Consider the following 24,574-nt stretch of genomic DNA (forward strand, 5'->3'; position numbering starts at 1 on the left):
CATTTAGTTATTTTTATTTTCTTGTCTTATCTGTCGTGCCTGTGCAGTGTGCACTTTATATGTTTCACCGCGGGAGAGTGGGAAACGTCCTTTCGATTCCTTTGTATGTCTTAACATGTGAAGAAATTGACAATAAAGCTACTTTGACTTTGACTTTGACTTTGATACTGTAGATATACAGGAACTGTCACAGTGAGGAGGACAAATCCACCTGATGCTGCTGTGTAACTCATAGCTGCTCCTCTCATCTCTCTGTGTGACTTCAGAGACAATAAAACACATCAGCTGGTGAACGATGTATGAAAGAAATATCAATATTATCAAAATCGTACATTTCTTACAATAGAGAAGGTGTTTCTCTGTGGGTAGTGCAGCAAGCAGAGGAAAGAAGTCAAGTTGTTATATATGGTTGTGTATATAACAAATTATATATACAAATAATATAGTCATTCAATAATAAATTACTGTTAATTATTGTGCTTTATTTAACAATGAAATAGAAATACATTTTATGTAAACAACTATATTGTTACTTAATCCCTGTGAAAAAGCAAAGCTTGGTGCTACTCATTGATCTTATTGCTCTTAGCACATGATAATAACTGAAGGAGACTCAGATGAGTGCATTAGCATGTTGATCAGCTCCTCTCTTCTAACAAAGCAAGAACCAAAGCAAAAAAACAAAAAACAAGAGGGTGTCAAAGAGAAAAACGGTCACGGTTCCCTGAAACAATACAATTCAATGAACAGAGGACTAATGGAATCATGATGTTACCAGTATAAAGATATATAGAACAAAACAAGGTGAACTGTGTCATCTGTTGTAAGAATAAAGTAAAAATATAAATGATTTGGAAACGTTACAGCAGGAGAAATAATACAGAAAATGTAACAGATATTTGAGTGAAAATAAAACAAGGAGAGATTTTTGACAAGATATTTAAACTAGTGACATGAGGAGTGCAGTAAAAGAATGTGGAGCAAAGATATATTGTATATACAGAAAAAATAGAAATATACTTGACAAGATGTTGGAAATGATTTACCATCAGAACAATGTCTCTTTACTTACATCTAGTGGCAAAGGGAGGAAACTACAACCAGATGAACAAATGCATCTATCATGCTGTCCAAATCCATCCAAATGCAGTTTACTGCTTACTCCCAGTGTTTGTTTGTTTTTTTGCAGTTTCTACTATTTTCAAGCCCGTCTAGTTACCAGTTCATTTATTGGAACACTAGTGGTAAAACTGTACGGGTCGCCACACTTCAGGTGTCTACCATGGAACAGTGTTTACATTATTAAGCAGAACAGGGTTTTGCATAATAACAATGTTAACATCTTCAAAAACTCTACTGAACTTTATATGGAGGGTCTGAGCTTCTTTGGTAGCTCTTTAGAACAGCTCGTACTGTGTGTTGTACTGTCCACAGAGGAAAATATACACATAATACACACATATTTGCCTGTTGCAGTACAAAAATAAAACATGATGTTAACCAAAAAGAGGATGAACAGGTGGCGCCCAGTGTTTTCTACAGAAAAACTTGGTGGTCGACAGAATTGTCACCCACCACAGAAACCCAGGTTTCAGTTTGTGGGAGCAGTTCCTCTGGCTTGGTTGTGCTTTGGAGCAAAAATAATTGTCTGTGTCCACAGCTGGGAAGCTGGTGAGGGATGATGTTTCACCATTCTTATAACTCCTGTGGATCTGTTGGGGCACCTGCATGGAGGCAGGAGGGAGAGATCTAACCAGAGCTGAAAGGCCAGTAAGTGTTGGGGTTACATTCATCAGGCTGCAAGAAAACATGTCACACAAGTCACATTCACAATTTATGCAGTAATTCATCAACTCTTTAGATTTGACCTAGTGCATGTTTAGTTAAATACAAAGCTCAACACGACTGCTGTAGGTTCTGCATGAATTAGTAAATTTAAAAATCAATTAAAATGTAATTTGTGTTGCTTTCTTTGATGAGAGATTTGGTTTAAAACTCACTTTTCCTCTCATAAAAATAATGAAAAAAAACCAAAAACATACCATGGATGGAAAGTAGACTGTCACTTTTTTTTGTGGGGTTTGTTGACTGTGCTGTACAATGCAACTGGATCCTCTGGAGCTTCCTGACCTCTGCTCCTGAGAGGGACATAAATTAAATTGGGGGATTCAGAAGATATATATATTCTTGCATTAATGTAAAAGACACAAACATCCCAACAGTGATTATAAAACAGGTAAAAAAGTGCAAGAGAATAAAACCATGATTCATTGATATTGATATTGTTCTTGTGAGAGGAGCTGCTCACCTCGGGGCTCCACTGCCGCTGTTAAATGTAACAGCAGCGTACTCGACCATTTCTTCTTCTTCCCTCTTTTTCTCCTTGTGTCTTCTGGGTTGAGCTGGTCTGATGTTGGAGTAGACAGCGTGGTCTTTGGAAAAGTGGACACTGGCATAGTGAAGGTCATCCTGCTGCTCACCTGGTTGCATCTGAAGACATTGGACAAATGAGATTAATAATTAATTTTACGTGTGTAGATGGTCCTCTGAGAGACAGTAGGTAGGATTTTTTTATTATTATTGTGCTGTTTGTGCCAAATCATTTTAAAAAAGCAATGATGAGTGGGGAAATTTCAACAGCAACAACTCGGCCTGCCAACTATTGATGTAACACTCCATCATGCGTCATTCGGCTGACCATTGGTGTCCTGGCTAAAGTTTAGAGGAAGAATTGATTTTCCTTGGCACTGCATGAAGTCAGTTGTCCTTTCTCACCTGTTCCCTGTCGTCTGGTCCAGGCTCAGATCCCTGCTCAGAGACCCTCCTTTTTCTGATCAGGAACATTTATTTAAAAAGGTTAAACTCTTGTGCTAAACCTACTGCTAAAATGAATACATTTTAAATGACTGTATGAGCAATTATTTGGTGAAACAGAAGTGCTCACATGATCCAGAGGAACACAGAGATGGGTATAAAAGCCAGGACAATAGCAGAGACTGTTGCAATGACTATTAACTTCCATGCTCCTAGAAAAGGAAGATAAAATGAAAACAAACCAAATTAGAGTGTGACAGAAAGTTACCTTGTATAGTAATAACATGGTTTTACAAACACTGTCTTCAAAATCTTGCAGCCACTCAAAGCCGCTATACAATGTACCAGTCACAAGGGCACAAGGCCATGGGAAGAAAGTTGATATCCCACCTTCTAAGATGTCTACGGCTACCGAGAAATCTGACTCATTTCACACTACAAGCATAGCAACAAGCTTCAACTACTTTTTAAATACTTAGGAGGAATTCAAAGTGGAATGGACCAGGAAAAGTGCTGTAGCTCAAGACTAAGAAAGATAATGTCAAACTTATACTTAAGTAGTTTTCTTTGCCTGGGCAAAGATTTAGATTAAATTTTATCTAATATGATGAAGGTTTACTAAATCCAACCCAGACAGTGTTTTGTGATTTCTGACACATTATGTGTGTAACTTACCCCCCACAACAGTCAGATTTAAGGTGGAGTTATGACGTCCTCTTGTGTTCTGAGCTTCACAGTAATAATTCCCACTGTGCTCAGTTGTGATGTTGGTGATGGTGAAGATCTGTCCTGAAGCTTTTGGTGAGTCTTCATTCTCCTTGTACCAGGTGTAATTAGCTGCTGGGTTAGCATCACTGCTACAGGTCAGAGTCACTGAACTGCCCTCCACTATCTCACCAGAGGGACTCACTGACAGAGAGAGAAGCTTTGGAGCATCTGGAGGACAGTATGTACAGAGACACTATAAATTAATATTAGCAAACAACATACTCTATAAGTGAAATGGATTATTATTATTATTATTATTTCTCTCGATCTTAATCATAGAGTAAATGAAATGGATCCTTACACATTAAAGGTCACATGCACAATTTTGTCCTGTGTTTGCTCGAAGTAAAATCAATCCATAAATCTCCACTTGTAAATCCACTGTTTGCCTAACAGACCTGTTTTCTATGTTTTCTACTTACACTGGACATCTATAAATACATCCTTAGAGTCTAGATGTCCGTGTTGATTCTCAGACTTGCAGCGGTAGATCCCTCTGTCCTCAGAGCTGATGGAGCTGAAATGATAAACTCCTTCTGGTCCTTGAGGCAGTGTTTGGTTCTCCTTGTACCAGGTGTATTTAGCTGCTGGGTTAGCATCACTGCTACAGGTCAGAGTCACTGAACTGCCCTCCACTATCTCACCAGAGGGACTCACTGACACAGAGAGAAGCTTTGGAGCATCTGGAAGAGATAATTTAATATGAGTTAACTATAAAATCAGCCACACATGGAAATAGTGAGTAAAACTTCTCCATGAACAACAACTGAAGCATCTCAATGAACTCTGACAGCAAACTGTGAATGTGAAACACACAGAGCTTAAGAAAACATTTGTTTGCAGAAAGACTGTTTTTAACAGACTGAAACCATTTTCAATAAGCTGAAGCCTCTGACTCACATTCCACATGAATAAAGATGGATTCAGACGTCCTCCTCCCCAGCTGGTTCTCAGCTGCACAGTGATAATGTCCAGAGTCAGAGGACTGGATGGAGCTGAAGACAAGCTGTGCTTCTTTGTTGACCAACGGTTGGTTCTCCTTGTACCAGGTGTAACTAGCTGCTGGGTTAGTGTCACAGGTCAGAGTCACTGAAATGCCCTCCATGATTTCATTTGGAGGATTCACTGACACTGACGGCACCTTCAGAGCATCTGGAGGAGAAAACATCGATATGTTAAAAAGATGGAGAAGCACAGTGAGTAGTGGAGGCTGACTCTCTCCTGGGCAGCCCATATTGTTATGATGGATTCAATAGTTTTGTTGGTTACATCATGGAGTAAACTCACACACTGAGGGAGAGCCGTAACTCTCATCTCCTTTTAAAGCACAAGAGATCATGTCTCCAGGATAAAACCGGTCTTTATAAGAACTTTCCTCCTCAGTGATTTTCTCTCCATTCTTGAACCAGACGTAGGAAAGACGACCAGCTGGACTGCAGCTGCTGAGACACTTCAGCTCTGCCTCAGTATAAGACTGCTGGGCTGTTATTATTCTGGTGAGCTGCACCTCCAGAGCTGGATACAGGAGGAAGAACCCACAATGTTATTAATATTATTATAAAAAAACAACAACAAAAAAAAAAATTTGTTGGAATCAGATTATTAGTATAACTCTCTGATGATGCACCTTCACATAGTGTTTATACATTGTAAAAACTCTATACTATGGTTCAGCTACAAGTCATTTATAAGAACTTTCAGGCTGTAAAAGTGGTTGAACATTCAGTTGAAATAATCTTCCTGATTAACTACAGAGCTAGTTGATAATAAAACCACTACTTACAGACAACCTTTAATGTTGCCTTATCAGAGAGTGACACAAAAAAAGTTTTACATTGTGTTGCTGTGTTTGTCAGTTTGTGTTGATCTGTACCTGTGACAGTCAGAGTTGTACCAGGTAAACTACTCTCCCATTCAAAGTTTTGTGTTTTGAATTTGAAGTGATACTGGGCTGAATCTCTCTCTCTCAGGTCAGTGATTCTCAGAGTGGAGCGTCCTCTCTCTGCATCAAGAACCTGAACACGACCTGAATACTGGGAGTCTTCACTAAGGTCCTCAGGCTGTGAGGGATTCTGCCAACAACGACTATGTTCAGGACTGAACCAGAATTTTGATTCAACATTTTCATCATCACTGTTGTAAGAACAAGAAATGTCCACTGATGAGCCTTTGAGGGCACAGATTCTTCTGTCAGTGTAAGTTACTCTGTTGCAGGATTGACCAGAGACGCCTGAAAGACAAAACAATTTTAAACACAACTGTTACAACTATCTGTTAAAAGACAGAGTTGTGTTGTTGTGGTCCTATAACATTCAACACAAAATAATGGTGTTAATATACATTTACATTTAGTCATTTAGCAGATGCTTTTTTCCAAAGCGACTTACAGAAAGGGGAACAATCAAGGTTAAGTGCGATAAGAAGTGTTAGCGCAGCAATAAGTGCTAGTGACGATTATATATATAATATATATATAAAAAGAAGAAACTAAGTCCTTCATATAATAAATACATGCAGTCATGGTACAGTGCAGTAGGTTAAATGTGCCACCAGATGTTGTTATGTAAGTGGAAGACTGAAGTAAACTCACACACTAAAGGAGAATGGAAATCCTCATGTCCTTTAAGAGCACAGGAATAGCTGTCATCAGGATGAAAGTAGCCTGAAAAAGAAGGTGTTTCTCCCCCTGTTATCTGTCCACTCTGATACCAGATGATGGAAGGACGTTCAGGTAGATGAAAATTGCTGTGACACTTGAGCTCTGTTTTGCCATTGTGCTCGATCACCTGGACCTGTAAACCTGGTTTTGCAGAGAAGGAAATATAATTTTGATTCATACATTTGTGTAAATACTCAAACACTTTCACAGTATCTACACATGGATGTTAATTTTTGTCCCTTGTCCCAACAATATGTGGAGAAGAGAATCTTATCTCAATGACACTAATGATCTAATTACTAATGATCCAGAGCTTCAGAGCTGGTCTCCATCCAGGGAAACGAGCTGGCTTTGGCGCCATCATGTGACCTAAATGTGAACTTTTGGTGGTGTGATAACAACTGGTCACTGAGCAGGAAGAGGATGAGAGTCCACCTTCCCTAGATGACTGTGTTAAGTGAAAGCCAACAGGAGCAACACACACAGCTGTCTGAACACCAACCAACAGCAGTCTGGAGAAAGATCAGGGACTCACATCCTACAGTAATGGTCATGAGAACAGAGAAGAGAGGTAACATCTTCCTACAATATAGAACCACTTGTTATCATGTGACCAAAAGTTCACAGTGAAGCTGAGAGTCATTAGTAAATAGACCTCAGACTTTAGATTATCTTCATCTTTCATTGACAGAGCTGTTTCCTTGATCTTGAATATTTGTTACAAAAGAAATATTATAAATAAAAACTTTACCTGTGACAGACAAAGTGACTCCAGGTGAACCAGTATATTTCCCTCCTGGTTGGTTTGTTGTGAACCTGAACTTGTACTCAGCTGAGTCGCTCTCTCTCAGGTCTGTGATTGTCAGAGTGCAGGCGTTCTGACCACAGTGATACTGAACACGACCTGAATACTCTGAGTCTGTTCTCAGATCCACAGGTTCATTACCACTAGATTTAGTAAACCAGAGAGTTTCTTCAATTGTAGTATCATGACCTTTTATCCAGGATGGGTATCTGTAGGTGCATCTTATGTCCACTGTTGATCCTTTTAAGGCACAGATCTGAGGAGGTGTGTAAGTCACTCCCCAGCCAGTCTGACCCTCTATCACTGTAACACAGAGCACAGCAGAAACCACAACCAGACTTTAATATCATGGAGCTGCATCAGTTTGTAAACCTGCAAGAGAACTGAACTAATTCCAATTTTCCACAACTACATTTGGCTCTCACGTCATCGCACTGTGAGCCTATGAGACAAAGATGATTGCAGTGCTAACATGTACAATCATAGTCTGATTTACTGCAGTTGGTGACGTAGATGTTCTCACTGAACACCTGAACAGTGTAAACACTTTCTCGATCTTGGGTACATTTACTCAATACTTAAGAGTATTTGAATCTGATGTAAGTCTATACTTCACTAGATTTCAGAGGGAAATATTGTACTTTTCTGCGCTAAATTTATCTCACAGCTCTAGTTGCTTTTCTGATATTTTCCTTTACAAACGAAACATGTGATCAGTTTGTAAATGACTGTTATGGTCACAGGCTGCCATTTCTCTAATTTGATGCTTTGTCAAGCTTCTAGAGCGGAGGTCTTGTTTAATATGAGCCAGGTTGAGGGTAGTGTCAGGATGTGAGTGTTATATTTCCTCTGTATACACTGGCTGAGGCCTCTAAATGTATAGAATATTTGTAGTTTGAGTATGACGTGTTGTGAAGCTTTCAGGTGTCAATAATGCAGGGTGATAACATAATCTGCTGGTATCCAGTTAAAATGAAAAAAAAAACTCTCAAAATATTAATCTACAAGGTACATACAAGTGAAAACTTAGGAAATATTTAAATCCAAATACAAAACCATTATTTACACTAACAAGCACTAAGAGTTGTGTCACTTAAACTGTAGCAGCGAGTTGATCATAAGTTCAGAGGCAGCAGAATCAGGCCTAATATCCACAGGCTAACAAGCACTGAGTCTATTGTCTGTCTCTGCCTCATGAATAATAGTCAGTATTATCCATCCATTTTCTATGCTGCTTATCCAAACTGGGTCGTGGGGGGTCTGGAGCCAACCCCAGCTGACATTGGGCGAGGGTGTGACCAGTCTATCACAGGGCCGAGTCAGTATTAGGGTGTGTGAAATGTTCTTGTTTTTTTTGCTCTCTGTTCACTCTGTGGTCAGGTCGGTGTTGAGTTTGAAAGAAAATGCAAACGAGATGTGTGAACATGTATTCACACATGATATTAGACACTGAAAGGCAGATCACTGTTAACAATACAGGGAGTGGAAACATCACACTGACATCAACAAAAAACTAAATTAAGTGGCAACGTGTGGTTCCTTATTTTGAGTTCTTGGTAGATGTTATCTTGTTCTCACAAACAGAAGGTACAGACATTTGATGATAAACACTTAAGTTACTGAATCCTTCACATGAACCACTTAAAGCTTCTTTTATAAAGTTCATTGAAACAGCACTAAACGTACTGTGCAATAATACTCATCACGTAAATGTTGAGGTAAAAAGACACTGAGAGATGCTGCACAATAAAAAACTGAGTGATCAGCAAGTGATGAGAGAGAAAAATGACATGAAAAACATTACAACAAAAACATAAATCCTAGAAAAGTGATGATCGAGGAATTTATATATTTATTTAAAACCGTTTCAGCTTGTTCTGAGTAAGTTTACTAAATACCGTACAAAGTAAATGTAGATATACAGTACCTGTCACAGTGAGGAGGACGACGACGACAAATCCACCTGATGCTGCTGTTAAACTCATAGCTGCTCCTCTCATCTCTCTGTGTGACTTCAGAGACAATAAAACACATCAACTGGTGAACAATGAAAAAATATCAATTTTATCAAAAAACATTTCTTCCAATAGAGAAGGTGATGTTCCTCTGTGTGTAGTGCAGCGAGCAGAGGACAGAAGTCGAGCTGTGAAAAGACAGACTTCCTTCCTCTTCACATCATTAATATGCATGAAGTCAGTACAAGTCTGACTTCAAGTCATTTGTTGCCTTGTTTTAACTTAAGAACAGGTCAGAAATGGTTTTGACAGGATAAACTTTCAACAGATCCTGAATTTATCTTTCACCTCTTACAAAAGATGATACATAAAACTTTTTGTCAGGATGTTGCATGAACTGTTGAACCACTGGTACTTTTCATGTCAAAAACCCCAAGTTGATATGTAGCAAGCCTGAGAACTAATTTACGAACACTACAGCAAATTAGCATCAAATAAAAATACATTTCTAGACAAAACAAAGACCTGACAGTAATGTTACATCACTCACTAACACATTATGTGTATCTTGTGTTTGGAGTGGAGGGGAAATGAAAACTCACCTGAAGAAAACATGAATACTTTTAATCCCACTGAGACTGAAGTAGTGGTGCACTTCAGCCTCTTGTGGCCACAATGAGTATTGCAATAAAAACACAATTTAAGAGACAAGTACTGTGGCCCACTGGTACTAAGCCTCTATCCCCCACATCACCACAGCCTATGAACACATGAGCATCAACTGTGAGATTCTTACCTCGTGGAAGGATCTGTGTTGAAAAAGCAGATGTAGTGCATGACCTAAACACACACACTCACATATACTGTAGATATACAGGAACTGTCATAGTGAGAAGGAGGAGGACAAATCCACCTGATGCTGCTGTGTAACTCATAGCTGCTCCTCTCATCTCTCTGTGTGACTTCAGAGACAAAACACATCAGCTGGTGAACGATGTATGAAAGAAATATCAATATTATCAAAAGAAATTCTTTCAATAGAGAAGGTGTTTCTCTGTGGGTAGTGCAGCAAGCAGAGGAAAGAAGTCAAGTTGTTATATATGGTTGTGTATATAACAAATAATATAGTCATTAAAAAATAAATTACTGATAATTATTACTCTTTATTTAACAATGGTCGTATGAAAAAATAGAAATAAATTTTATGTAAACAACTATATTGTTACTTAATCCCTGTGAAAAAGCAAAGCTTGGTGCTACTCATTGATCTTATTGCTCTTAGCACATGATAATAACTGAAGGAGACTCAGATGAGTACATTAGCATGTTGATCAGCTCCTCTCTTCTAACAAAGCAAGAACCAAAGCAAAAAAACAAAAAACAAGAGGATGTCAAAGAGAAAAACGGTCACGGTTCCCTGAAACAATACAATTCAATGAACAGAGGACTAATGGAATCATGATGTTACCAGAATAAAGATATATAGAACAAAACAAGGTGAGCTGTGTCATCTGTTGTAAGAATAAAGTAAAAATATAAATGATTTGGAAACGTTACAGCAGGAGAAATAATACAGAAAATGTAACAGATATTTGAGTGAAAATAAAACAAGGAGAGATTTTTGACAAGATATTTAAACTAGTGACATGAGGAGTGCAGTAAAAGAATGTGGAGCAAAGATATATTGTATATACAGAAAAAATAGAAATATACTTGACAAGATGTAGGAAATGATTTACCATCAGAACAATGTCTCTTTACTTACATCTAGTGGCAAAGGGAGGAAACTACAACCAGATGAACAAATGCATCTATCATGCTGTCCAAATCCATCCAAATGCAGTTTACTGCTTACTCCCAATGTTTGGGTTTTTTTTTTTTTTGCAGTTTCTACTATTTTCAAGCCCGTCTAATTACCAGTTCATTTATTGGAACACTAGTGGTAAAACTGTACGGGTCGCCACACTTCAGGTGTCTACCATGGAACAGTGTTTACATTATTAAGCAGAACAGGGTTTTGCATAATAACAATGTTAACGTCTTCAAAAACTCTACTGAACTTTATATGGAGGGTCTGAGCTTCTTTGGTAGCTCTTTAGAACAGCTCGTACTGTGTTGTACTGTCCACAGAGGAAAATATACACATAATACACACATATTTGCCTGTTGCAGTACGAAAATAAAACATGATGTGAACCAAAAAGAGGATGAACAGGTGGCGCCCAGTGTTTTCTACAGAAAAACTTGGTGGCCGACAGAATTGTCACCCACCACAGAGACCCAGGTTTCAGTTTGTGGGAGCAGTTCCTCTGGCTTGGTTGTGCTTTGGAGCAAACATAATTGTCTGTGTCCACAGCTGGGAAGCTGGTGAGGGATGACGTTTCACCATTCTTATAACTCCTGTGGATCTGTTGGGGCACCTGCATAGAGGCAGGAGCTAACCAGAGCTGAAAGGCCAGTAAGTGTTGGGGTTACATTCATCAGGTACATTTATGATTGAATATGATCATAACTGTTGTAGGTACAAGAAATGTCCACTGATGAGCCTTTGAGGGCACAGATTCTTCTGTCAGTGTAAGTCACTCTGTCACAGGATTGACCAGAGACACCTGAAAGACAAAACAATTTTAAACACAACTGTTAAAACTACATGTTAAAAGACAGAGTTGTGTTGTTGTGGTCCTACAACATTCAACACAAAATAATGGTGTTAATATAAAAAGAAGAAACTAAGTCCTTCATATAATAAATACATGCAGTCATGGTACAGTGCAGTAGGTTAAATGTGCCACCAGATGTTGTTATGTAAGTGGAAGACTGAAGTAAACTCACACACTAAAGGAGAATGGAAATCCTCATGTCCTTTAAGAGCACAGGAAATGCTGTCTTTAGGATGAAAGTAGCCTGAAAAAGAAGGTGTTTCTCTCCCTGTTATCTGTCCACTCTGATACCAGATGATGGAAGGATGTTCAGGTAGATGACAGCTACTGTGACATTTCACTTGTGCCCAAAGCGGATCCTGGTAGGACATTGAGTTGGTCACCTTGATCTGTAAACCTGGTTTTGCAGAGAAGGAAATATAATTTTGATTCATACATTTGTGTAAATACTCAAACACTTTCACAGTATCTACACATGGATGTTAATTTTTGTCCCTTGTCCCAACAATATGTGGAGAAGAGAATCTAATCTCAATGACACTTTTACTAATGATCCAGAGCTTCAGAGATGGTCTTTATCCAGGGAAACAAGCTGGCTTTGGCGCCATCATGTGACCTAAATGTGAACTTTTGGTGGTGTTATTACAACTGGTCACTGAGCAGGAAGAGGATGAGAATGATGAGAACAACTTTGGCTCTCACGTCATCCCACTGTGAGCCAATGAGACAAAGATGATTGCAGTGTTAACAAATGCAATCGTAGTCTAATCCCACTTCAGGCTGCTCTGAATAAACGTGCTACATGTTCTATAGTGTCGATGTGGATCAACGTTACCTGGCACAGAGAGAAGGAAAACAAAAAATCCACTTGCTGCTGCTGTTAAACTCATAGCTGTTCCTCTCATCTCAGCGTGTGACTTCAGTGACAACAAAAGTCATTAATGTACAGAGGTTAGATATTAGTTCCATCAAATTCTTCCTCCCACAATTCAGAACGGTGTTGTCTTGAGCTCCAGTGCTCAGGAGAATAAGCAGCAAAGACTAGACTTCCTTCTTCTTCACATTATATATGCAGCATTGACCACAGGCCAGGAAATGGTAAGTTCTCACAAGTCAACGGAAGTGTTAAATATACACTCAGTTGTCAGTTCATTAGGAACACCTAACTAAAACTAAAGCAGTCTTATACAACAGTACAGCAATAACTCCGGCATGAAGGGGTCAGTGTTCAGTTTTTCTAGAAGCTCTGTTAAAAAGCTGTTGCTTCAACTATGATTCTGGAGGATGAAGGCTGTGGTGCTGTTGACCTGCACTCTGTTACGCTCACAGTTGTTCCTGTTATTTTGTCCACTCAATTCCAAACAATGAGGATCCACTGAACAACAGACAAACAGCACCATGCGTTACAGCCTCCACACTGAACATGTAGTTGAACAAACACCTCTTTATCACAGTTTTAGTAAAAACTGAACATCACTTAAAGGTGCTATATTCTTATATTTTAGTTTAAAACATTAAAAAAATGAAATTATCAACAGATTGTGAATAAACACAGAATGTATTGTGTTGCAGAGATATCTACTGTTATTACCAGTTAGCATTAACCAGCTAATTGCAGCTCGCCCCGATTTGTAATACCACTTTGTACTTAAGGAGGCGATAGTGAGTCACTGCAGCCTCCAGTCTGCCCTCAGTCCAACATGAGAGGATGAAGGAGCTCTGCCCAGAGGCTGAATTCTGACATAACCTTTATGCAACAATGGCTCAAGTGACCTTTACCAGCAGCAGCAGCACCTGGTCACAGCAAGTGATCACGTTTGACGGCAAAGAAAAGAAGTGATGAGCGTAGAAGCAAAACATGAATTAACATTGATGTTTCTTTCCACAGACAGTTTGATGCTGAACTCACAACATTTCTTCTACATTGGTTAGTAAACAGCTGTTAATGCTAACATTGGCTGTGTGACAAGCAGGCCTCTGCTGCTGGGAAGGTCTCCCCTCTCATGCTCAGATGTGGCAGGAGACGTAGAGGGGGGTGGGAGTTCATTTGTGCACATGTCTGTGGTGCGGTAATCTATCAAATATTGCACTTCTATCTCTGTACAGTATCAGTATTAACCAAGACATTGCTGGGAAGATTTCATATGATGATGGCTGCAATACTTATTTGTCATTGGATTCTTTTATTCTATGTTTTATCTTAAAGAAATCACTCATTGTCACTATAGCTGCAACCTGTCTGCAGTCTGTCTTTACTGTGTTCACACTATTATGTTTCTTGATAAAGACTAGACTGATCACTGCAGTTTTTTTTTTTTTTTTTTTTTTAAACTATTTCCAGTCTTTTCACTTTGGTTGAACACATGAAGCTCTTCTACATTGACTGCAACAGAGCAATTCACCTTTGCACATGGATTTCTTTAAGCTACTCCTGCTGGAACAAAAGTCCAGTAGTTTCAGTCCACTGCTTTCAAAACTGTTTTACAAGTGACTCGTTAAAATGAAACTATGTAGTTACGACCTTTCATTAGAAGTTGTGGCCTTTTAAGTTATGAGGTTAAAGCACTTCAACCAAATAGGGATATTTTGATATTATGATGGAGCTGTTGAAACAAAAGGGTAAAGAAAAATACTTTGCAGGGTCTTGGAAATGGTTTTCTATCAGTAAAACATGACTCTTTACTAACATCTAGTGGCAGCGGAATGACACTACAACTTAGTCACATAATGCTTGTTACAAGAGATGTGCTTTCAAATAGCAAATGTTATATATGAATTAAATGAAAAAATTACAAGCTTATAATTTGTTAGCCACCTGAAACATACTGCAGTAAAAAATGTTTTATACATCCAAGTTGCTGATGTATATTAGATAAATCATTGGGATTTATCCTTAGGGCACCTTGCATACTTGTACCACAATTGAATTAAGTAATTCAGAACAAATACAACAAAACAAAAATGTCAATCTGCACCACCAAAGTCAGACCGTTTCATCCTCTATGGACCATGAACAGCTGTACAAACTCTTATGGCAATCCATCCAGAAGTTATTAAAATATTTCAGTCCAACAGCGGTGAAACAACTGACTGACAGACATTGCTCTAAAAATCAGGTTTTCTTGACTGTACTGTACAATGCATCTGGATCCTCCTCAGTTTCCTGATCTCTGGTTCTGAGAGGAGATTAAAAAATAAAAAATATATAATCAGGAGATTGTGGCGACACAGTATTAAATACAAATTTCAAACGATGTAAATGTAAAGGAAACAAGCAAACTGAAAAAATGGTGTGACAAGAAAATATTTCATCATTTTGAGGTTTTAAGTAGGATGATGTTCCTGGAGGAAGAGATGCTCACCTTGGGGCAGAACAGTTAAATTTGACAACAGTGTATTCAACATCCTCCTCCTCGTGTCTGCGGGGTCCAGTTGGTATGATGTTGGAGTAGACAGGATCTGTCTCGTTCCTCATGAAGCGGACACTGGCATAGTTAAGTTCGGACTGTTCCTCTGACTGATTGGGTGGACACTGCAAAGAACAATTCATTTTTAAACCTTACATGTGTAGGGATGTGGAACTTAAGTAGAACCTCAGGTGGTCTATGTTTTCCACAATCTATTTCCCTTCACCTATTCTTGTCCCACTCATGGTTGACAACAGGCAAAGCAAGGTAGTACCAGATGTCCTTAATTAGAATTAGATTGATGGTTAATTGAGTTTCCCCATGAGGCTCCAATCTCCTGGTGATCTTATGCTCCCACCCTTAGTGATGAAAAAGACCCCAAGATAGCATACTATCTTCCCTAAACACCCACTGGTGTAAACTGCTCCAGGACTGATGGAGCAAGCAGAACTACATCTGTAGAAAACACCAAAAGCCATTCCTTGGCTGTAGCAGAGAGTTTCAAGAGAATATGCTAAACTTGCAGCAGAGAATGCAACACATACTGACGCATCTTCCATGTTTCCTTTGATGAATTGACCTGTGGTAAAAAAGGACTTGCAGGGTCTGGTTGTCCTATACTGCATACTGCAGTGGCATTTTGCCAGAGGGCAGAAGGACAGAAAGTACATGGGTGGATAAATCCAGTGTCATTTTGTTTTTGTTGTCTGCTGAGATTAGCCTTTTTACTGGTGCTGACTCCTGCTCAAGTGCTGCATAGCCTCTTGTAAGGTTTCCAGGTCTTGGCAACGTAGAATATCCAGAGCAGGTACTGCTTCAAGTCCCTCAGTCAGAAAACTGTTGGACGAACTGCTGAACGTCCCAGCAAAGTATAGAGATCCAAGGGTAGTTTTCCCTTCGACTGAGTCACACGAGACAGTAAATTTAACCCAAATCGTACATTGCTACCGGAAGCCAGAGTGGCCGCTGCCATACAGGGTGCCGCCATCTTGGAAGTGGGGAAGCTGTACCCACATACCAGTCAGAGCTCTTTGAAAAATTGAGACAACCAGCCACATTTCAGGTGTTTGGTTCAAGAGATATCTGATATCTTTAAACCACCTGTACTAGTTCCAGCTCCCTCCTCACCAGATGTATTTCAAGATCAAGAAACCTGTGATGCTACTAACAAGAGTGGGTCAAAACCTGGTATCTAGGCCGTGTTGTAGGTTATTTGCATTCTGCCTAGTTTCAGATGATTTCAGCCCTTTATCCATTCGTCCCTCTCCTGCTCTCTGTGTTTACATGTGCTTCTATAGAAAAGCAGTAAGGCTTGTCCAAAAAGTCACCATATTACTCGCTAGGAGAAGTAAGGAAATTTAGCAACTAAGTTGGTAAGAACACTGCTTGTTCACACTAAATCATTTTGAAAGAGCAATGACCAGTGAGGAAATTCCAACACTCAGCCGGCCAACTAATGGAGTAACCTTATCACTCAGTCACATGGTATTTGCCTGACCAGTGGTGTAACTCCATCCATCAGTCGGTCGAAGACATACGTGTTGCAGGGCTGGCCCCGCTGCTACAGTCCAGCCAAAAAAATCATGGGTTGTTTTAACCATAATGTCTTCAAAGAAAGTAAGGTTTTCACTTTGAATACTAAAAACCAACATGACAAGCAACCACAACAGAAAAGGACAAAGCAACATCATGTAATCATGTAATGAGCAAACTGCTACTATATGACAAAGAAATTGTGTAAAATAGATATGTTAAAATTCCAGATTCTGGATATAATATGTCATATCCAAGACACAGATCAAAGAAAGAGTTAAAAGAAGTCAAAAAAAAATTCTGTGAAGAGATGAGATAAAACTTTATCTTCATCTGTCCATAGACAGATGGATAGATCTATAGATCTAAATCTGAAATAAGTGCTTCTCACTCAGATTAGTTTTGAACTTTGACACTTTGACTAACCTGTGTGAACTGAATTCAGGAACAATAAAGGTGTTTCACTGGATTTTACACTGAATTGTATGACCTGCTCCTCACCTGGTCACTGTAGTCAGGTCTCTCTCCTGGCTCAGATGATTGCTTGGAGGTCGTCCTTTTTCTAAGAAAAAAAAAACGATTGAGGAATTAAGGCATTTAACAAGCAATGCTTTAATAAAACAGATCTACTCACCTCATCAGTAGGAAGGCAGAGAGTATGATAGCAAAGAAAACAACAGGGGTTGCTCCAATGACTGCTGATTTCCATGCTTTAGGGAAAACTGTGATGACATAAAAAAAACTTAATTTAGGTGCGTTCAAGAAAACCATACATGAGTGTGTTATTTGGTTTGTTCGTTGGCTTTGCGCTGGTAGCTGCCTGTGTTATTGTGTTGTTGTGTCCAGTGATCACATTCTCTTACAGACATTATCCAGGTTGAAACAACTTGGGACTTGTTTTAATGGCTTATGATAAATGATTACAGCTTCAGAGATCTGGGAAAACAGGACAGGTTGTTGTGCTTGTTGCCTTCTCTGACCTTGTTTAAGTGAGATTTCAGCAGTTAAAAAACTGCAGTCTGTTTTTAAAAACAAATGATGTCTTTCCAAATTTCATCAGTTCCCAATGTGCACCACAGTCGCAGCCATGGCCAATAATTTCAGTGTTAGACTACCATGTGCTCCATCCAATATACAAAGAAGCACCAACTTATTGTTCATGAACATCCTCGTCTGATGTAAAGATGAGGAAGTGAATTTAAAACGTGTACCTGCCACAGCAGTCATATTAAAGGCAGAGCTATGACGTCCTCTTGTATTTTGGGCTTCACAGTAATAATTCCCACGGTGTTTCGTTGTGATGTCGGTGATGGTGAAGATCTGTCCTGAAGCTTTTGGTGAGTCTTCATTCTCCTTGTACCAGGTGTATTTAGCTGCTGGGTTAGCATCACTGCTACAGGTCAGAGTCACTGAACTGCCCTCCACTATCTCACCAGAGGGACTCACTGCCACAGAGGGAAGCTTTGGAGGATCTAATAAACAATTAAACAACATATGAGGATATGTTCCATTCATATTAGCATGCAATACTTGGACAAACTGTTGTAGAATGAAAAATAAATTCTGACTTACACTGGACATCTACATGTAGAGATGAAGAGTTGATCTTTCCATACGGATTCTCACATTTGCAGCAGTAAAACCCTCTGTCCTCAGAGCTGATGGAGCTGAAATGATAAACTCCTTCTGGTCCTTGAAGCAGTGTTTGGTTCTCCTTGTACCAGGTGTATTTAGCTGCTGGGTTAGCATCACTGCTACAGGTCAGAGTCACTGAACTGCCCTCCACTATCTCACCAGAGGGACTCACTGACACAGAGGGAAGCTTTGGAGCATCTGGTAAACAATTAAAAATACATTGAGATTCACATTACATTAATTAATATTAGCATGTCTGATTTGGAAGGACACATACCAAAACATCAAAACATAACAAAAATGACTTACACTGGACATCTATGAAAAGAGATGAAGAGTTGATCTGTCTATATTGATTGACACATCTGCAGTGGTAGATCCCTCTGTCCTCAGAGCTGATGGAGGTGAAGTGATAAGTTCCTTTTTGTCCTTGAAGCAGCTTTTGGCTTTGGTTGTACCAAGTGCAAGTAGCTGCTGGGTTAGCACCACTGCTACAGGTCAGAGTCACTGAACTGCCCTCCACTATCTCACCAGAGGGACTCACTGACACAGAGGGAAGCCTTGGGCCATCTGTATATATGAATATAGATTATAAGTTAACAGTGTGCCAAAGGTGAACAGACCTGTAAAAATCTACAGCAGGGAATTACAGCAGCAGACTGTAAAACTGACACAGCCAAGTTTGAAATGCAGTCTATTAAAACACATAAAACCCAATCTGAAAATCCACAGAGGACATCATACAGAGGTTTGAACAGACTGAGCTGAACTCATCACGATGAGTTAACTAAAACCTAAAACTGTAAAATCAGTGGAGTTCTGCTTTAATAAAAGACAGTGAATGTGATAGATTTAATCTCTTCATATCTAATCACCTGTATTTCACTCACATTTCACATCAATAGAGGTGCTTGTTGATGTCCCTCCCAGGTCGTTCTCAGCTGTACAGGAATACTCTCCAGAGTCTGAGGACTGGATGGACATGAAGGAAAGTGCTCCTTCATTGAGAGACTGATTTTGATTTCTGTTTTCCTTGTACCAGGTGTATTTAGCTGCTGGGTTAGCATCACTGCTACAGGTCAGAGTCACTGAACTGCCCTCCACTATCTCACCAGAGGGACTCACTGACACAGAGGGAAGCTGTGGAGCATCTGGAGGATACATTAACATACATACACAAGATGAGAATCATACTTCAAACTTCTAAAATGAGAATTTATCCAGAAAGACAGTAACTGAAATACTTTAATTTTTATTTTAAATACTCAATTACCTCCTGCAGGCAACTGAATTTTACTAATTTTAACTTCTTCTACACTAGTTGGTTTAGAATTTCCATCAGATTATATTATTTTAAAAAGGGAGGTGTAAACTCACACACTGGAGGAGAACGGAAATGCTCACGTCCTCTTATAGCACAGCGGTATTTCTCAGCAGAACCAAATGGAACAAAGTAAAAACTATTCTCTCCTTTAACTTCTTGGTCATTCTTGTACCAGATGTAGGAAAGATCATGAAGTGGCCGACAACGGATGTGACACTCCAGCTCTGTCCAGGGAGAATCCCAATTAACTGTCAACCTCCTCACATTTACCTGGAGCTGAGGATCTGTAAACAAATATTAATGTTATTTTATATTGTCAACATATACACTAACAAATGCACACTAACATTTGAAACTGACTTCCAGTGAAAATTTTACCTGTGACAGACAAAGTGACTCCAGGGTGACCAATATATTTCCCATCTTGATGGTTTGTTGTGAACCTGAACTTGTACTCAGCTGAGTCGCTCTCACTCAGGTGTGAGATGGTCAGAGTGCAGTCGTTTTCAGTGCAGTGATATTTCACACGACCTGAATACTTGGGGTCATTTGTCAGATCCACAGGTTCATTATCACTTAAATTGGTAAACCAGAACTGTTTCTTAACTTGAGTATGCTGCCCATTCATTGTGGATGGGTATCTGTAGGTGCAGTGTATTTCCACCGTTGATCCTTTGAAGGCACAGATCTGAGTATAAGGGTAAGCCACTCCCCAGTGACCCGCTGTAACACAGAGCACATCGGAAATCACAATCAGGACTCACAACAACATCAGGGGACAGGCTCTAATCTGTCAGGAAGATACTTCAGTATGTAAACCTGTGTCTCCTTTTTTCCACCCCAGAAAAGGGCATGAAAGTTTATTATCAAGCTAGAGACATAAATCATTTCAGTGATTCAGGACATTACTGTTTTACACTTTAATTCATGTGTGCAACATTTAGTGAAGTAAATGTGAAATCATGACATGGACTGTGTTTGCTGTACAGCTTCAAGTGAAACTCCATCAAATTCACAGCTTTTGGGGAAACGTAGTTCTGCTCAGTTGCAAGGATGTTCTTTAAATAAACTGTACAATTAAACCACACAAATTTCACTGTGCATTTTTCTCCGCTTAAGAGCACCAGGTAAAAATCTTGTTTTTACTGAGCTCCAGTGGTTAAACCTCACACCTTGCTGTCATAATGTAGACGTTTGCTCCAGGGTGTGTCAGTACACTGTGACTACTCCGTTGGATTAAAAATGTTACTCATTCCATATGTTTTATTACAGGGATGTCTAATAAATGTTTAAGAGTTAAATCCTTTAAAACGCTGATGTGTTGCTTTCCTTATATTCTGAATCACCCTCATGAAATGTTAATCTAATTTTGGCTGTAGCCTTTTCACCAAACATGCATTGTTGTTCTCCACTGACAGGGCCCACTCAATCTATCAAGCGCCCTTCATATTTTTGTGTCCCTGCCCTGCCACTGATTGTCATGTTGTAGAAAGTGAGGCATGCAGCATACAACATGATGGCTGACAATTTTGCCTTTTGACCAGAGAAGGTGCCAACACCAAGGATACATAGTTTTGGATCCATTACTAATGCCAAGAAATTTCTCAAGCTTTGTTTGAACAGAAGACAAGAATGTTGTGACCAATGGACAGGACCACACTGAACAGAAATCAGGGCCAAGTTGTTTTTGGCACTTCAGACATACTGCAGAACATGAATCATCATATTCATTAAGTATTTCAGGAGTTACTTGCTGTTTAAAAATTATCCTAAATTGTGTTTCTTGACATTTGCCTGATCTAGTGATTTTGTGCCGGGTCTGGTTATTGGTGAACACCAAAGTCCTCTCCCCAGTTATGTTTAATATTCATTGTTGTCCTCTCATGCATTTAGACGTCTCTTCTATGGAAGTAGTGAAGGTTTCTGCTTGCCAGCGCCAAACAAGCGGTTGACCAGCGATTTGGTGTAACCTTATTACTCAGTCAGTCATTGAAACTTGCGTTCACAGGGCTGTTGCACTCATGTAAAAAATGTAGTGCTTACAAAGGCCATTTTTACTGTGGTAATTCAAATACATTTGACTTAAGTAAAGGATCTGAATACTTTTTCCACCACCACAGCACTGGTGTGCATGCATCACTCATATCTTTGTGTTTTGTCTCTTGATGCATTCAAGGTGGTCTGGCATTACTGAATATACATGTCAATAGAGCTTTGATGGTTGTAATTGTTGTTGGGATCCTCACAGCAGTACCCCAAGAGCTTAATCTGCCCAGGCAAAAAAACTGAAGTGAGATGACCAGTACGTAAAGACACATACAGTTATAGTACAGTGCATTAGCTAAAGGATTCAAGCTCATGGTGTTATATCAGTGAAATACTGTAAAGAGTGAACTCACACACTGAAGGAGAAGGGACATCTTCATGTCCTCTCACAGCACAGGAATAACTGTCTGCCGGGTTAAAGTTGTCTAGATAAAAATGAGAAGATGTTGTCTCCTGAATGTTCTGTCCATTCTTGTACCAGATGTAGGCTTGATCAGCAGGAAGATAACAACTGCTGTGACACATGAATTGTGCTGAGTTACTAGACATGTGGGACACCTCTGATCTCATGACCTGCACCTGCAAATCTGTATATGAATAAGAAACAGAAGCCTTAATGTTAGACTGAACTACCAACACACACACACGTAAAAGTACACACAGACACATTCAAAGTAAGCTCATAAAATGGAACACTTGGAATTATAGGATAAATCATCAGATGAAAATGTTACCTGCAACAAACAAAGTGACTCCAGGTGAACCAGTATATTTCCCTCCTGGTCGGTTTGTTGTGAACCTGAACTTGTACTCAGCTGAGTCGCTCTCTCTCAGGTCTGTGATTGTCAGAGTGCAGGCGTTCTCTCCGAAGTAATACTGAACACGACCTGAATACTCTGGCTCTGTTCTCAGATCCACATGAAACCCATTACTCTCTTTCGTAAACCAGAATCTTTCCTGAACTTGAGTTACTGTGTATGGGTGTGTATAGGTGCAGCCAATTTCCACTGTTGATCCTTTTATGGCACAGATGTAAGTAGGAGAGTAAGTCACTCCCCAGCCATTCTGACCCTGTATCACTGTAACACAGAGCACAGCAGAAACCACAATCAGATTCAAATTAAAATAGAATTGCTTCATGGCAGACCACTGACTGGGGTGAGGGCCCCCCCTGGCTGCAGCCTAGGTCAGCCCCTGTGTTGATCCACACACACACTTCCAGGAACATGACGGGACATTCACCACCTTCAGGGAGAACTGGGTCAGGCTGGAAATGGTGCTAATGAAGTTTGAATTTTTCTAAAGGAAAACGGTCCTAAAATAATAAATAAAAAAAAATGTCTCAAGCTGGACTTTGTAGCCTTTATTTGAGCTCTACACTATAGAAACCCACTTCTGCCAGGTAAAGAAAATAAAGATAAAGCAAATACTACTCTTACAAATCAAAGAGTAGTAGTAGATTATAATAATCACAAGAGCAATATTCAAAACAGGGTGTTTTACCTACAACTCCGAGATATAAACGTAAATGTAAAGTTTTTTTAAGTTAGTTGTGGCTGCATTATTTTTTAAATTTGCACAAATTTAATAAAAATCCAAACTGCGGTTCCAATGACAAAATAGGACTTAAAGAAAAATCCGACAGACTCATGGCAGCCATGTCTATGAAATCACAACCACACTTAACGACTGCGTCATTTCTGCAGGTGCTTCTTCCTGTTAACATGTCCATTCATGTCCTTCACGGAGCAGAACCGAGGGGACATTTCGTCGGCACAGATCTGAAGTGCGGGGCCACTTTGCGGGCCGCAGCGCGCAGGAGCCCACTGTTGTTCATGAAACAAAAAAAGGTGGAGCAAAGTGTCTGCAGACAACATGCTTCTGCTTACATCTACCGTGCACAATACATACTTCAATAAATCAATCAATAATCACAACACATGCGGAACTTCTGTGTTTTCTCACCCTTTCACCATATTGGACGCAACACTTACATGTAAAGTGAAGCAGAGAAAAGGAGAGAAAATCTACAAAGCACTCTGTGCTAACAACCCGGACACAGCTGGTGCTGGGTGCACTGAACAGATGGACTGTGGGGACAGAAAGTGAATCTTTGTTGTTGCAGTTTGCTTCAAGGATCAGCTACTTATCACACTGCACCACTTTACAGGTGAAATGTGAAAACACGGTGACCTGATGATCAATAAATGAGCTGCTTGTAGATTTTTCTGTCTTTGACTGACTTCAGGTTGCTCTGACTGAGTGTAAATACCTTACAACACAAATGTAGATCTACAGCACAGTACCTGAGACAGGGATGAGGAGGACAAATCCAATCGCTGCTGCGGCCATACTCAGAGCTGCTCCTCTCATCTCTGCGTGGCTTCAAACACAATGAAACAGTAAATCAGACAGATCACAGACACTTCCACCTGCAATTCAGAAAGAAACTGGAAGAAACAGACAGAAGACAAGCTGTTAAAAATACATCCAACTTCCTTCCTCTTAACATCATTTACATGCATGGATGAACCAGAGGCCAGTAGATTGAACTTAAAATAAAGAAGTAAGGTAACTTGTGGTTTGTGCAAATGATTGATTTCTTTATGAAATGTATTTAAGAGAGTGAGAGAAACTAGTTTTGTGGCTTGTTTGTACCAAACCTGTATCATCTACATCGCAACACCCCAGGGACACAAGAGCAACCATTTAAATAGACAAGAAAAACGGAGACATTTTTAATTTCATCATCTGTGCTGGAGAAAGTTCAGTGTCTCAAATACAGTGCAGAATCCAAACAACAAACAAACAAACAAACAAAACTCCAAATTAAAGTGCAGCAGAAGAAAACAATGTTTGGCCTCAATCTGCAATACAGGAGCTTCATCACTAGAGGACAGTAAAACACCAGAGATACTGGATCAGGGCCATGAAAACACCTTTCACCATACATTTTTTTTAATTCTGA

General features: G+C 39.5%; 2 protein-coding genes across 4 annotated transcripts; both read right to left on the reverse strand.

Annotated features, from left to right (window-relative positions):
• Nucleotides 1-443: 443 nt before the first annotated feature.
• LOC139636756 (B-cell receptor CD22-like) lies at nucleotides 444-12,953 on the reverse strand. Of its 2 annotated transcripts, XM_071505052.1 has the most exons (13): nucleotides 11,834-12,283; nucleotides 8,974-11,610; nucleotides 6,993-7,349; nucleotides 6,173-6,382; nucleotides 5,456-5,812; nucleotides 4,870-5,097; nucleotides 4,483-4,734; nucleotides 4,005-4,265; nucleotides 2,945-3,750; nucleotides 2,776-2,830; nucleotides 2,309-2,490; nucleotides 2,043-2,138; nucleotides 446-1,724 (listed from the first exon to the last, which is right to left on the reverse strand). In XM_071505052.1, the coding sequence occupies exons 2-9, from the start codon at nucleotides 9,044-9,046 to the stop codon at nucleotides 3,473-3,475; spliced, it is 2,016 nt and encodes a 671-aa protein (XP_071361153.1). In that variant the 5' UTR covers nucleotides 9,047-11,610; nucleotides 11,834-12,283; the 3' UTR covers nucleotides 446-1,724; nucleotides 2,043-2,138; nucleotides 2,309-2,490; nucleotides 2,776-2,830; nucleotides 2,945-3,472. The 2 variants fall into 2 exon arrangements, with proteins under 2 accessions (XP_071361154.1, XP_071361153.1); XM_071505053.1 differs by lacking the exons at nucleotides 6,173-6,382; nucleotides 6,993-7,349; nucleotides 8,974-11,610 and having other exon boundaries at nucleotides 444-1,724; nucleotides 11,834-12,953.
• Nucleotides 12,954-13,023: 70 nt separating this feature from the next.
• On the reverse strand, nucleotides 13,024-24,102 carry LOC139636754 (Fc receptor-like protein 2). 2 transcript variants are annotated; one of them, XM_071505049.1, is made up of 13 exons: nucleotides 23,913-24,102; nucleotides 22,341-22,685; nucleotides 21,960-22,193; nucleotides 19,939-20,283; nucleotides 19,614-19,844; nucleotides 19,127-19,387; nucleotides 18,546-18,806; nucleotides 18,174-18,434; nucleotides 17,813-18,073; nucleotides 17,236-17,323; nucleotides 17,103-17,163; nucleotides 15,024-15,193; nucleotides 13,024-14,837 (listed from the first exon to the last, which is right to left on the reverse strand). In XM_071505049.1, exons 1-13 carry the CDS (start codon nucleotides 23,977-23,979, stop codon nucleotides 14,774-14,776), a joined length of 2,649 nt encoding a protein of 882 aa, XP_071361150.1. In that variant the 5' UTR covers nucleotides 23,980-24,102; the 3' UTR covers nucleotides 13,024-14,773. The 2 variants fall into 2 exon arrangements, with proteins under 2 accessions (XP_071361150.1, XP_071361151.1); XM_071505050.1 differs by lacking the exons at nucleotides 18,546-18,806; nucleotides 19,127-19,387.
• Nucleotides 24,103-24,574: the final 472 nt, after the last annotated feature.

The sequence above is a fragment of the Trachinotus anak genome, unplaced genomic scaffold (genome assembly GCF_046630095.1).
Source record: "Trachinotus anak isolate AG129_WGS33_773 ecotype Australia unplaced genomic scaffold, CSIRO_AGI_Tana_v1 ptg000019l, whole genome shotgun sequence".
In the NCBI taxonomy this organism is placed as follows: Eukaryota; Metazoa; Chordata; class Actinopteri; order Carangiformes; family Carangidae; genus Trachinotus; species Trachinotus anak.

What these genes read in the sequence shown, in the direction of transcription:
- LOC139636756 (XM_071505052.1), bottom strand. Translation starts at nt 9,046, where the DNA reads ATGAGAGGAGCAGCTATGAGTTTAACAGCAGCATCAGGTGGATTTGTC. An exon ending in CGTCCTCCTCACTGTGACAG is followed by an intron (nt 7,350 to 8,973) that starts GTACTGTATATC and finishes TCTGTGTTACAG; the next exon opens with TGATAGAGGGTCAGACTGGC. An exon ending in TTTCCATTCTCCTTTAGTGT is followed by an intron (nt 5,813 to 6,172) that starts GTGAGTTTACTT and finishes TTTGTCTTTCAG; the next exon opens with GCGTCTCTGGTCAATCCTGC.
- LOC139636754 (XM_071505049.1), bottom strand. Translation starts at nt 23,979, where the DNA reads ATGAGAGGAGCAGCTCTGAGTATGGCCGCAGCAGCGATTGGATTTGTC. An exon ending in AGTCACTTTGTTTGTTGCAG is followed by an intron (nt 22,194 to 22,340) that starts GTAACATTTTCA and finishes ATTCATATACAG; the next exon opens with ATTTGCAGGTGCAGGTCATG. An exon ending in TTTCCGTTCTCCTCCAGTGT is followed by an intron (nt 19,388 to 19,613) that starts GTGAGTTTACAC and finishes TGTATCCTCCAG; the next exon opens with ATGCTCCACAGCTTCCCTCT.